Source organism: Heterodontus francisci, chromosome 16 (genome assembly GCF_036365525.1).
Source record: "Heterodontus francisci isolate sHetFra1 chromosome 16, sHetFra1.hap1, whole genome shotgun sequence".
NCBI lineage: Eukaryota > Metazoa > Chordata > Chondrichthyes > Heterodontiformes > Heterodontidae > Heterodontus > Heterodontus francisci.
In genome coordinates, this window is record NC_090386.1 from 71,133,212 (window position 1) to 71,148,264 (window position 15,053).

Sequence of the window (15,053 nt, forward strand, 5' to 3'; positions counted from 1 at the left end):
GCTGCGATCATACTTAATTGGTCAAGACAGAAGTATTCTATGGTTTAATAATTAAATCAAAGCAAAGGATTACAGTATATTCTATTCATTTTCCTTTAATTGAGAGTGGCAATGTGCAGATTGGAAATGTTTGCCCATGACCAAACCTAATTTGCTCTTTGTAATAGACATCCAGTTCTTTTATAATTGCATCTGAGTTTGCAGGGACAAAAGTGGCTGGCGAAGTTAGTAGCAGAGTGTAAATTTTCAAGAACACAGAGTCTGTTCCTTTCGGTTACTTGAAAGGTTTTGCAATCCATTTATCCTCCAGAGATGGAAAATTTTAGCCCAGCAGGCTACAGATCAAAATCCATCTCTTCCTCTTGGGTTCAGTGCCAGAGTAGTCCCATAAGTTAGATTTCTCTATTCATTTTTAAACCTCCTTCGGCTGCACATCAATGTACTGTAACTGTTACAAAGGTTATACAGCTTACCTATGGTGAGATCTCATACTTTGCTGTTCCTGTCTGGTACTCTCTCCCACACAGTATCTTTGCCTGAAATTCAGTCTTTCAGACACAGAATGTTGAAACAATTAGATCATGGAAAATCTCTAACTTAACCCGAGATGCCTTGGTACAGATGCTGCAAGTGCAGCTTTTGAGACAGCAGCCCTGTCATTGTGTTACACCATCTTGTGTCTTTAGTAAAAATATATTTATGAGTACTTGAATAATAAGTGCCTTTATTTTGTGGAGCATCCACCAAATCTTTTGATGCATTAGGTAATATCATCCTTGGACTCTTTAGGCTGATTTTAATCTGGTTTGTACCTGGGATACACTTATTCCCCAGATGCAAAGCAGAGGAAAAAGGAGCAGGGATCTTTGGTGTAAGGTATAGATGCATTTCTGGAGGTTTCCCAAGGGAAAGGTGGCGAGAGCATGCAAATAATATTGATTATGAGCCTGGATGTTAACTTCCAGATAGCCAGTTGGTGAAGGATAGTACTGGAACCAGTCTAAACTCAGTCTTGCATTTATTTACAGAGTTTAACATTACAAGCATACACCTCCTAAGTCAACCACACCACAGTTTCAATAAGTGTCTCTTTATATGTGCTCAAGTGAAACCCCAGTTCATGTCCACCACCTGCATACAATTAACACTGGAGAGGCATCACCTCTAATCTCATTTTCCTGTGTCACTGCTTGGAGAATGTACCTACAGCAAGTGGACATTTGCACTTATGCCAAGCATACATAGAGCTACCAAGCTTCGTCCAAGACTAATGTTTTTGGACATGGTTATAGGCGGACAATGACATCTGTTTAGATATGGACACAGATTAAAGAAACATAATGGCACTCAGGTTCACCCAGCATTGTTCAAATCAAAGATTTATACACATCTATATTACTTAAAATTTCTACTATATGAGCACATTTCTTATCTATAAATTTTTCTTCCTGTTGTCACGCTTTATTGGTCAGACTTTTTCAGCTTTTCCCATTGTGATTCCTCTCGCCACATTTCTCATTTTATCTTCCTAAGACGCCTTTCACTGTCATGGTTTGATGATGAATAATTTGATGGCTCAAAATGTTTTTCAAACCAATTTTATTTACCATTTTCTTCTCTATCAGAAATTTTTGAGGTCCAAAGCATTTTAAACCAAACAAATTGCATATTTCATAGTAGCATGCAATTCAATTTCAGTTGTTTTGTTTGAAAGAGAAATATGATGAATTACATAAACACCTGTTGTAGCTTTAATTGCTCCTTATACTCTATAAAATACAACTGATGCATACTACATATCTTTCTATAGATTTTCAGCTTTCAAAATGGTAAGGAGTAAAAATAAATAATATATAAATAAAGACTACTTGTTTAAGGGACAGCCTCAGTAAAAGTCTGAGTGCCATTTAATAAAAATGGAAATTGACTTATTCCGTTACTAAGTTGGTGGCTTTGATGTTATACACTAGACACTCCTATTATTATAAAACATTGAATTGTGAGAAATGCCACAGGTAATCCACTAGTTGTAATAAATAAAGATCAAACAAAAATTGTAAAGTCTATAAAAACCTCTTTGAATATTGGAATATTTTCCCATTTATGACTTCTAGCAATCAGCAGATGATGAAGCGACCCGTATCAGCAATCGGATACAAGAGACCGCTTAGTAGCTATGCAAAAATGGCTTTGATATCAAGATCAGACCCCAGATACAGGGTGAGTAGTCTGTATAAATTGTAACTCTCCCTTTTATGGATTGTGCTGCTAAAACATTTAGAACTGGCGAGCATATTAAAGTGTGCCAAGCTGAATCGCACCTATTGCTGCTGTGAAGAAGTGATATTTAGGCATACACAGTCATGTTCAGCAGCTTAAATTCATGGTGTGATGGTTAGATGATTGGTTCAGTTTTTTTCTTAATCATGTGAAGGCTGAAAACATCTTACTATTGGAACTGGACATGCCCAGCCGAACTACTCGGGACTATGAGGGACCAGCCATTGCTCCAAAGGTACAGGCTGCACTGGAAGCTGCTCTGCAGGATGAAGATGAGCTTCAAGTAGACGCCTCTACGTTTGATCCTCTAAGAAGTGGCAGCGCTAGAAAAGCAAAATCCAGGTGACTACAGAATGAGTTTCATTCAGAGTATACTTTTTTAAAACAGATAATTGCTTATTTTTCCTCATTATTATAACATGTCTCTTAACTGAATCAGATCATATAGATTCAAATTTGAACAAGGTCATGAGCTTTCAATTTCAACCTGTTAAATAAGCAGCAAGTACATAATTGGCAGATAATTAGACAGGCTTCATCGATAGCTGTCCTTTTGAAAAATTTAATTTTTAATTTGCAAACTGAGTAACAAAACTGTTAATTGAATAGCTATGCTCCTATAATAAACTCATACTATACGTTTAAATAATTTATATTTAAAAACTGATCATCTGCATTGATGTCCTGTCAACTTTTTCCATTGTAAATTCTTGTCCACATTTATAATCGAAACTGCATTTGTAGACATTATACACAATAATTACAACTTCTCTCATATTGTTGATGCTGCAGCACCACCACTATTGTATGAAAGGTTTCTATCGCAGTTCATTCATGGGATTCGGGCGTCACTGGCAAGGCCAGCATTTATTGTCTGTACTTAATTGTCCTTGCGAAGGTCGTGGTGAGCCTCCTTGAACCGCTACAGTCCATGTGATGAAGCTACTCCGAGTGCTGTTAGGGAGGAAGCTTGAGGCTTTTGACCCAGCAACAATGATATATTTCCAGTCAGGATATTGTGGGACTTGGAAGGGAACTTAACAGGTCATGGTGTTCCCATGCACCTACTGCCCTTGTCCTTCTAAGTGGCTCCAGAGTCTCATGTGGCTCTTTAACATCCCATTTGCGCTCCCAACCTTTTCCAGTTGATCGTATTAAATGAAAAAAAGCTGGCTGAAGATGGTAATAAATGCATCAGCCTTGTCATTTGCACTGATATGCTGATCTTCCCCCATCATTCAGAATGGGGATGTTTGTGGAGCCTCCTCCTCTCTTTAGTTGTTTAATTATCCACCGCCATTCACGACTGGATGTGGCAGGACTACAGAGCTTTGATCTGATCTGTTGGTTGTGAGATCACTTAGCTCTGTGTATAGCATACAGTTGCCACTGTTTAATATGCATGTATTCCTGTGTTGTAGCTTCACCAGGTTGGCACTTCATTTTTAGCTATGCCGGTGCTGCTCCTGACATGCACTCCTCATTGAACCAGGGTTGATCCCCTGGCTTGATGATCATGGTAGAGTTGGAGATTTGTGGGGCCGGTTACAGGTTGAATTCAATTCTGCTGCTGATGATGGGCCACAGCGCCTCATGGATGCACAGTTTTGAGCTGCTAAATCTGTTCTGAATCTAACCCATTTATCACGGTGGTAGTGCCACTCAACACGATGTCACGCTTACAAGAAGGGCAAGGATGAAAAATTATGGACTAAAATTGAAGAGGTATAAAAATTGGCTTTTTATTTTTAAGAAAATGGACAGTGCTGCAAAAGATGGGTCACGTATATTTGAAAATTGTCACACTGTTTAGAACCAAGAATACCTTCAAAGCTGAGAGGTGTCAATTGCACCCATCCTGAAACATTTTTGAATTGAATGGGTTCTACTGGAACACAGAAGGTATGAAATGGAAACATCATAATCGGATTATTCTCATCCTGGGCCGTTGTGTGATCACCATGGGAGCAGAGACCAGAGCGTCTCCTACCAGAAGATGACGAGACAACTTTTTACCTTAAAAAGCAGTCCTCGAGGAGAGAGAGAAAGACCCAGAAAAGAAGCATCACCAAACCACTTGTCCAGCCAAGGGCTGGGAGAAAAATCCAGCAAGCTATAAGGGAGGCACCCTGCTGTAAAATTCTACATTTTTAACTTCTGCAACAGTGAAATTGGAAGTGATCCTTTGTCTTCAAACTGAATTTTAAACCAAGAGAGAAATCGGCAGACATCTCAGGCCTGCAATCAATGAGTACTTGACTTGCGAGAGAAATCAGCAGGGCGAGAGGGCACAGATTTAAAGTAATGGGTAAGGGAGTCAAAAGTGACATGTAAAACTTTTTCACACAGCAAGTGGTTAAGGTCTGGAATGCACTGCCTGAGAGTGTGGTGGAGGCAGGTTCAATTGAAGCATTCAATAGCGAATTAGACTTATGTGCCGGGTTATGGGGAGAAAGCGGGGGAATAGCACTAGGTGAACTGCTCTTTCGGAGAGCCAGTACAGACGTGATGGGCCGAATGGCCTCATTCTGCGCTGTGACATTTCTGTGATTCTGTTTACCATGAATTCCGAAACCCTACCTCACCTGAAAACCACTTACCTCTTTTCGTGTGTGTGTGTGTGTGTGTGTGTGAGAATTTTGGGATAAGGCATATTACGCAATAAATAATCTTCTGTTTTAAACCTACAAGAAAACCTGTCGTCTGTTTATTTAACAAATAAAACACAAGGGGTTAAACCCTAATAACAAAAAACACTTGCTGCGGTCAGGTGGGGGCTGAACAGTGCGAATCACCCACACCCCTCACCATGTGGCCGTAACAGTATCCTCAGTGTGAGGATGGGACTTCGCCTCCACAAGGACTGTGCGGTGGTCACCCTTACCAATACTGTCATGGACAGATGCATCAGCGACAGGTAGATTGGTGAGGACGAGATCAAGTAGGTTTTTCCCTCTTGTTGGCTCTCTCATCAGTTGCCGCAGGCCTAGTCTGGCAGATATGTCCTTAAAGTCTTGGTCAGCTCAATCAGTAGTGGTGCTACTGAGCCATTCTTGGGGATGGACATTGAAGTCCCACAATTAGAGGACATTCTGTGCCCTTGCTACCCTCAGTGCTTCTTCCAAGTGGTAGAGGATGGTAGGTGGTAACCAGCAGGAGGCTTCCTTGCCCATGTTTGGCCTAATGCCATGTGACTTAAGGGGTCCGGAGTCAGTGTTGAAGACTCCCAGGGCCACGCCCTCCTGATTTGAATACCACTGTGCCACTACCCCTGGACATACCAAGGGGTGATGATGGAGGAGTCTGGCACATTGGCTGTAATTTGGTATGATTTGGTGAGTCAGGCTGTTGCTTGACTCATCTGTGGGACAGCTCTCCTAATTTTGGCATGTTCCCAGAGGTTGTTGACTTTGCAGGGTCAACTGGGCAGTGTGCTTTTGTCATTTCTGGTGCCTAGGTCAATGCTGGGTGGTCGGTTTGTTTTTTTTTTACTTTTCTGTAGTGGTTTGATGCAACCGAATGGCTTGCTAAGAGTTAAACACATTTCTGTGGATCTGGAGTAAGGTGTAGGCCAGACTGGTAAGGACGGCAGATTTCCTTCCCTCAAGGACATTCGTGAACCAAATTGGTTTATATGGCAATCTGGTAGTTTCGTGGTCACCATTACTGAGGCTAGCTTTCACTTCCAGATTTATTAATTGAATTTAAATTCCACCAGTTGCCATGATGGGTTTTGAACTCATGTCTCCGGAGAATTTGTCTGAGCCTCCGGCTTACTAGTCCAGTAACATTACCACTATGCTACTGTCACCCTGAGTTCAATTTGATTAAAATTAAATTTCCTAGCTGCCATGGTAGGAGTTGAATTAATATCCCGAGATCATGATTCCAGGCATCTGGATGACTAGTTCAGCAGGAGGTTTCCTTGTCCATGTTTGGCCTCTTCCCCAGTTTACACTTTTATTACAAATCTGGCCATAGAAATTTATAACATAAAAATAAAAACAATGTGACTTTAAAATTACATCTGATCCAATTATACAACAGCCTCTGTACCTCTTGTTAAGACTGACTGCTCCAATCAAAGCCCCCAATCAAAATATTTGATTCTGATTGTGGTGGGAGAAACGCACTGATAATTCAATCCCATCGCTCCACAGATCGCCTAACATATCATTTAAAACTTTCCAAATTAAAGAAAGACGCAGCCAAATTGTACCATCTATTAACCCCTGAATGAGGCTAACCAAACCAGGTGTCTTTAAATCAACAGATTAACTCTTTAATTAGAAGAACTAAATTCATAAACACTATGAAGATATAAACAACATTTAAAATAGAAAAAATTGAGTCCTTGCAAATTTACAGTCCAATTCTGCTTGAAGTCCTCACAGAATGCTGCTTTCTTTCTCCAGCGAATTTCAACAATTAACGACTTGCAAACACTTTCAACAGAATCAATCTGACTTTAGAGTTTTTGAGGGATAAAAGGTTGTCACAGTCTAACTTTCGTTTCTTCAATTTAAATTACCAGAGATCTCTGTTTTGGCTTGACTTTTTTTTTTAAAGAATTTTGAGAGCTAATTAACAGACTAAAATCCTCTTCCTTCAATTTAAATGGTTGAGAGCTATTTTTCAGGTGTGCTAAACACCACAGCTGTCTGTGTCCTCTGTCTCTGTGTTCTGTTAGAACAAACTGTCTTCAACTAAAAAGCCAGTTCAAAATTGAATTGTAACAAATGTATCGCTTGAGACTCACTCCCAGTGGCTGTATCTATGGTAATGAGAATGCACCTTTTGAATTGCAGCCTCCAAATGGTTGTATCCAATGGCAACCGAAAATGCACATTCCAAAGCTTCTGAGGCTTGCTGGATCTTAAAGTAATACTGATCCTTTGCAAACCTTAAAGGCAAATGACATATTCCCGGAAAAAAAACTACCGGACCATGACACTCTGCTTCACTTGAAGACTATACCTTATCTTGACTCACCATATGTAATGTCACAGGTGATTAGTATAAATTTTACTAACAAAAAATTTAAGCACTTCTGTTCAGCTTTTCAAGGTCCTCATTCTGTTTTTTTTTACTTTATTCTATACTTCATGATTAAAACTTCTAAATGCTTTACTTACATTTTCTTTCATCTATCTCATCTTGTTCATTTTGCAAAGTGGAAGAATTTTTTTTTAAAGAAGAGATTTTGATTAGTTCAAAAAGTATATCCAAAGGCCATTTTGTTTTAAAGAAAAAACAGATTGATTGATTTCATTGTGCAATACATGCAACCAGTCAATCTCTGACCAATTTTATTGATCAGGGCCGCCAACAAAGTATGAATCCCAGAAGCCCTTAGAAGAACAATGCACATGAGTAAACTGGTCCTGTGCATGAATGCGGTAGTTTGCAACCTTTGTTTGAGGCCACGTACTCTTGGTATAAAAATTCTATGGACCCCCTCTAACGCAACAAAAAGTATTTTTTTCTGTATAATAATTAGTTATACAATTGAACATTTTGTTATTTTGTTTTACTTAATATGAAATTTGTTGTTGGCCAGATTGAGGCTCAGGTGTTGCAGCAGTGAGCCTTCTTGTGCCTCAGTGAGTGGCAAAGCTCAGTTACTGGCAATTGGCTGAATCGAATGGTCGTGGCGTTCAAGCGCGCATTTGAAAATTCATTAGAGAGGGGTGAAGCTGATTGTGCAAGGCGGACTATATATTCTATACATTCTCTACTTATTTTTGGCTGACCACTTGCAAGCTGCTCGCGAACCACAGATCCCCGGTTGACAACGCTTGTCTTATCCCACATCGTATCCTGCTCACACATCACCCTGTGCTCACTGACTTACATTGGCTCCTAGTCCCCTAAACCCTCATTTAAATTTCTCGTCCTTGTGTTTAAATCCATTCAAGGTTTTGTCTCTCCCTATCTGTAACATTTTCCAGCTTTCCAAACCACCAAATACTGTGTGTTCCTCCAGCTCTGGCCTATTGTGTATCCCTGCTCTCTTCGCCTTAAATGTGGGGATGGGGAAGATGTGGGAGTGAATGTTGGGGCATAAACATGAGGATGAAAATTTTAAATGAGGTGTTGGGGGCCCAGGAGCCAATGTAAATTAGTGAGGACAGGGGAGATGGGTGAGCAGGACTTGGTGTGGTATAAGGTAGAGGCAGCAGAGTTTTGGGTGAATTTCAGTACAGTTTGTCTTTCCCCTGACAGTATATTATGAAGGTGGAAATTAACCCGACCTGCATGAGGACCGAGCAAACTGCTCATTAAAGAACCGCACTCCCTCCACCCTCGCTTAACCATTATATTATTTTGGACAAACCTGAAGGGCCCTTTTTGTTTACAGTGAAGTGAACATGGGGAGAAGTGGCGGCCTTTTTAGACAAGGTGACACAACCAACACTCAGTTAACAAGGAAGAAAAAGAAAGAAGCAAAAACGAAGGCCCTAGGCCCAACCATTTTCAGGTGCTTCATTAATGACCTTCCTCTATCATAAGGTCAGAAGTGTGGATGTTCACAGATGATTGCACAGTGTTCAGTACTATCCACAACTCCCCAGATACTGAAGCAGGCAATGACCATCTCCAACAAGAGAATCTTAACCATCTCCCCTTGACATTCACTAGCATTACCATCGCTGAATCCCCCACCATCAACATCCTGGGGGTCACCATTGACCAGAAAATTAACTGGTCTAAATACTGTGGCTACAAGAGGAGGTCAGAGTAACCCATCTCCTGATTCCCCAAAGCGTGTCCACCATCGACAAGGCAAAAGTCAGGAGTGTGCTGGAATACTCCCCAATTGCCTGGTCGAGTGCAGCTGTAACAACATTCAAGAAGCTCAAAACTGTCCAAGACAAAGCAGTACGCTTGATCGGCACCTCGTCCAGCACCTTAAGTATTCACTCCCTCCACCACCAGCACGCAGTGGCACCAGCGTATACCTTATGCAAAATACACTGCAGCAACTTGCCAAGGCTCCTTCAACGGCATCTTCCAAACCTGTGAGCTTTACCACCTAGAAAGACAAGGGCAGCAGACACATGGGAACACCACCACCTGCAAGGTCCCCCAAGTCATCCACCATCCTGACTTGGAACAATATAGCCTTCACGGTCGCTGGGCCAAAATCCTTGAACTCCATCCCTAACTGCACTGTGGGCTGCAGCAGTTCAAGAAGGCAGCCCACCACCACCTTCTCAAGGGCAGTTAAGGATCGGCAACAAATGCTGGTATTGCCAGCGATGCTCACATCCCATGAACGAATATAAAAAGAAATAAATGGGCATGAACTGTGAGGTTGAAACAAATGGCCAAGGGACCATAAGAATCCTGGGGCCGGCTCACCTCACCCACGCACTCATAGTTGATTCACTCACTGTGATCTGCTCATGACCCAAACTTCTTGCCTTGCCCTGCCCTGCATGCCCACCTCACCCATTCAGATGTCACAAGCCCAGCCTTATTGACTTATTCCACTCCAATGACATTGCGTGTGCTGACACAATGCAGCTTAAAGAAGTTTTACACAACTGGTCAACTGTTTAAATCAGATTCCTTTCAGTGACCCCTGGGAGATGTGTGATGTGTATTTTTATCTGACAAACTGGTACCTGAATGGAAATCCCATGTCGTTTCAAATTCAAATCCAGAAGTATTTCAAAATTCAAAATCAGAAAATGTAGTTTTGAAATTTCAGTCAATATTAATTTGAGATAGATGCAAAGGTGGATTGCTCAAAGCCCACATTCTACCCATTGGTTCTTCTTGGCGGACATCGTTTTGAAATATCCTCACGGACCCCGGTTGAGAATCCCTGCACGAATGGTTACATTTATTTATGAATATGATAAGTTGCTATTTTAAGTAACTTTTAAATTTGTATGAAATCAAAGTTGTAGAGATTGTTCATTCTTAGTACTTGTTGATGGACACGTGTTTCTGCATATTTTAGACTAATCCTGTGTTTATTGTATCATACTTCTCAAATTAGTGGGGTGACTGCACATTATTGGAGAAAAATGTGTTTCACTAACTGCAGTTATATTTGTTGTCTTCAGCAGGCCTAAAACTGGGAAAAAAATTGGCCCCTCTTCAACTGGGTCTGGAACCCAGCTCTACCCACAGTCTCGTGGCCTTGTTCCCAAGTAAATCTACTCTCACGAAGATATAATAACTTGTCAACAGGGAGAAAAAATGGAGACCAGTAAACTTCATCTCCTGGTCTAATTTCAGTCTGGCCTCACACAGATCAGAAATAGAGTTTGGATTGAGATTAAATTTACGTTTGTGTTTTGTTGTTACAGTGTAAACCATTCCACTCCTAGACAAAAACTGCACTTCCTCTGTACCCACAACTCTTAATTTGACAAAATTATCTGTTTCGTAATATAACCCAAGTGGATAGTACCACTGCTTGCTGCTATGGAAACGTGTAGTCCTATATATATATATATATATATATATATATATATATATATATCTCAAAAGAATACCTCACATTTTACGAGGAAATTTATTGTATTTAAAGATTTCTTAAAAATAATGCATAACTTTGATGTCTTTAATTTATTTGGTTTTCTTGTTGGAAAGTCGAATGTAGATAGAATAGATTTGAACTTTTGTTACTGTATAGTTGGTATTTTTCATACTCATTTTTTATTACTGTTTAACTTTAATGTTAAATGTTTAGTATGTTTTCTTTTTTCCGGACCCTAATACAACATGCAGTAAGAGATAATAAAGCTGGCCAGTGGTCTGACATTGTAAGATAGTTAGCAATTGTTGCCTACTTAGGGGATAGATATGGTTCATCAAACATCAACCTAATTTGTATTAATATACATCAGCCTCACATAAAGACTCAATGCAGCTTCTTTAAAGCATATTTTTTTTAAAGTACAAATCTGAAACTTTATAACCAGGCTGTAAGTATGGCAGTTGGATTTAGCAGCAGCGATGTCATCCAGGACTAAATGTGATTTAACTTCCTTGAATGTTTTGCGAGTATAAAATCCTAAATAATTTTTAAGTTGTTGGTTCTGATTATAAGTAACACTTGTACACCAACTTATAAATAAAACTTCCTGTGATAATATTTAGAAATTAAATTTTCACAATACCAAGTCAGTGTCCCGATTCAAAATCTAAGCTTGCCTAAGGTTACATCTAGTCACATTTGGGCTTGATGAAATGTTACACAGTCACAAAGTGTCACTATTTTCTTGTAGCAACAAAGTCCATTTGGTTACCTGGTGTGCAGCAAATTATCTATCACTCGTGGAGTCTCGTTTGACAGAATCACTAATCAGAAAATTGAACATACTGATTTTCACGCCTGACCTGTGATTGATTAAACGAGGCATTGTAGTAGAAATGGAGCTTTACAAAAATATCTCCCAAATATGCACAACAGTTAGAGTCAGTTTGAGTTTGGGTGTATGTTTAAAAGATTTTAGGTAGTCATCTTAAAATGTTAAGCGTTTTTGCAGTTGGAGCTTTTATTGCAATATTTGGCTTATTTAAAAGCACAATGCCAGGTCAAATTACATTGGAGCATTAAAAATCAAATCCAGCATTAGGAATATGAAAGGGGATGATTGAGTGTTTATTTGGGTGCTGAGAAATAAATAACCCGATTGTAAAAAAAAAAATTAAAACCATGAGGCAAGTATTGTTAAATTTCTTACATGAGACAGAACTTCTGTTGTATTGTGAAGAGAATATTTTTTTTATTGCTTCTTCCTGTAAAAATTCTGTTAACATTGAATATGTAAGATATTTTTTAAAAAACATGACCTGAGATTGGACTGTTTTAACCTCATTTTATGGCCTACTTAAATTTGATATTACATATTCCTCAGGAAATCTCCCCCATTTTAACGCGCCTGGAAGTCCACTTTACGTTAAACAGTGTCCTCATAATTAAGGCATTTGTTTTCATAGTCTAACTTGAAAGTGAGAGAATCTTCATGCGCATTTTTACATGGATCCTTATATACACCATCTGCAATCTAATAAAGTCAGTACAGGTGGAGAGTGGCCATTTTCCATTATATGCTCAAAAAATTTCTTCATTTATTAAAATTCTTGTTTGGCACTGGTAACCGTCTTTTTAAAAAGTGTACATTTTGTTGGATATTTGAACGGTTTCACCGTTATCCAAACCCCTGTATCAGTGGTAATTAGATTGAGAGAGATGTTCTCAAATGCTGATTTGAGGTTTTGAAGTGTATGTTTACAATGTTCAGGAGATCTTAAAATGTGGAGTTAGTTTTTTGTGTCTCAACCAAACTGCTATTATGACGCCAGCTTCCAATGGAGAAAACGTTATCTATAAAGAAGCAAACAAAAAAAAAATTACAACTAGATTAATATTTTCAGGAGAAATCCCTTCGTTTAAATGACACCAACTTTTAGTGGGGTTGGGGGCAGATAGAAACGGCTTTGTGAAATTGCAACAGTTTTCCTAAATGTTGCCTCCATTTCAAATAGTAAAGGAGAGATTTAAACAACCAGATTCTTAGCATTAACTAATCAGAATTAGTTACTGTTTTTGTTAAATTGAAAGGTTAGTTAGCTTAGACAATTCCAAAATAATTAATTTACCTGTCATGTTTATAATTGCCATTTTTACTGTGAGCAGTGCCTGTAACAATGTATAGGGCATTAGTGTTGAATTATACTATTGATCCACTAATATTTTAATTTTTTGTGTAATCTTAAACTGCAAACACTGTTAATGTTTGATAAACATTTTGTTGTAAAATTAACAGTTTTGGGTTGGTCAGCAAATATTTGAGTCACTAACTACTGTTTGGAAGCATAAATGTAGTTTGGAGTCCTGATTATTGGGAATGCTACTCTAACACGAATGGCTGTTTCCTAATTCTCTTACAACAGCTTCTGCACTCCATGGGATTCTGTCATATAAATTACATGGTTTCTAAATCTCCAGTGTATATTAACTTTTAGGTTATCAAATTGGTGTAAATCCCAATAAACATTTACTTAATTTTGTTTGCAACAAAAAGTAGTAATTTCTTCCAGAAATATCCAGTGAACCTGGAATAAGAACAAAAGTAATTATAATGTCAGCTGCTAGAAAGGTAGTCTAGAATATTATAAGCAAAGCAAAAATGAATGGCCAAAACTTCAAGTATTTCCCTTTGAACAGGAAAACCCCCCAAAGTTTTTCATTCAGGTCAGTGATTTCTATGTCACGTAATAATCCTGCATGTAGTCTGATATATGAAATGCATATTATAAATGAAGACGGTGTCCAGAGCAAGAGTCTATAGAATTGACTGCGTATCTTGTAAGAATAAACAAAATTTGCCATACCAAACAGAAATTCAAGTCCCAAATTTCAAACTGAAACTATTTAAATGATATATAAACTTAAATAATTTCTGCATCTTATAACAGCCTGTACTTAATCAATTTTTTTTTTTAAAAAGCATCCCTTCTGTTGTAAATGTACAATTGCAATGCACCCTGTAAATGACAAATAAACTTTCTGAAGCAGTTCCAACTTACTCTTCCATGAGTCTATCTTTTTGCACCTGCATCACGTTTCAATGCACATGAGACTAAATTGCATTTTAAAACTTTTATTCAGTGTTTTTCATTAAAGAAAATTCATTTATTGTAAAGCACTTTGGAACAACCTGATAATGTATAAGGAGCTACATAAATCTAAATTCCTAAACAGTAACATACTGCCAAATGAAAATCTGGACTTTCAGAAGGTGTAGTACCCTGAACAATGTTCAGTGATTTACTTAGCATTAACATCCCACACAGAAGAGTGTCTGCAGAGACTCATCGACAGGATTGCGGCTGCCTGCAACGGATTTGGCCTAACCATCAGCCTCATGGGACAGGACGTCAGAATTGTTCCATCCATCAATATCAGCGACCACGCTCTGGAAGTGGTTCAAGAGTTCACCTACCTAGGCTCAACTATCACCAGTAACCTGTCTCTCGATGCAGAATCAACAAGCGCATGGGAAAGGCGTCTGCTGCTATGTCCAGACTGGCCAAGAGAGTGCAGGAAAATAGCACACTGACACGGAACATAAGTCCGAGTGTATCAAGTCTGTGTCCTCAATGCCTTGCTCTAAGGCAGCGAGGCCTGGACAACGTATGTCAGCCAAGAGCGACGTCTCAATTCATTCCATCTTCGCTCCCTCCAGAGTATCCTTGGCATCAGGTGGCAGAATCGTATCTCCAACGCAGAAGTCCTCAAGGCGGCCAAAATCCCCAGAATTTACACCCTACTGAGCCAGCGGGCGCTTGAGATGGCTTAGCCATGTGAGCCACATGGAAGCTGGCAGGATCCTCAAGGACGCATTGTACAGCGAGCCCGTCACTGGTATCAGACCCACCGGCCGTCCATGTCTCTGCTTTAAAGACGTCTGCAAACGCAACATGAAGTCCTGTGACATTTATCACAAGTCATGGGAGTCTGTTGCCAGCGATCGCCAGAGCTGGCGGGCAGCCATAAAGGCGGGGCTAAAGAGTGGCGAGTCGAAGAGACTTAGCAGTTGGCAGGAAAAAAGACAGAAGCGCAAGGGGAGAGCCAACTGTGTAACAGCCGCGACAACCAATTTTATCTGTAGCACCTGTGGAAGAGTCTGCCTCTCTAGAATTGGCTTTGATAGCCATTCCAGGCGCTGCTTCACAAACCACTGACCACCTCCAGGCGCTTATCCATTGTCTCTCGAGACAAGGAGGCCAGAGAGAAAGAGAAG

At 39.6% G+C, this 15,053-nt stretch overlaps 1 protein-coding gene across 5 annotated transcripts in view; it reads left to right on the forward strand.

Annotated features, from left to right (window-relative positions):
- LOC137378191 (kinesin-like protein KIF3B) overlaps positions 1-13,835 on the forward strand; it is a 52,112-nt gene extending 38,277 nt beyond the window's left edge. For 4 of the 5 annotated variants that reach the window (XM_068048360.1, XM_068048359.1, XM_068048361.1 and 1 more), the window contains 3 exons: positions 2,115-2,220; positions 2,435-2,622; positions 10,359-13,835. In XM_068048360.1, coding sequence (XP_067904461.1) covers positions 2,115-2,220; positions 2,435-2,622; positions 10,359-10,449 — 385 coding nt within the window. In that variant the 3' untranslated portion in view covers positions 10,450-13,835. The remainder of the gene's footprint in view (positions 1-2,114; positions 2,221-2,434; positions 2,623-10,358) is intronic. The other variant, XM_068048363.1, reaches the window with a different exon arrangement.
- Positions 13,836-15,053: the final 1,218 nt, after the last annotated feature.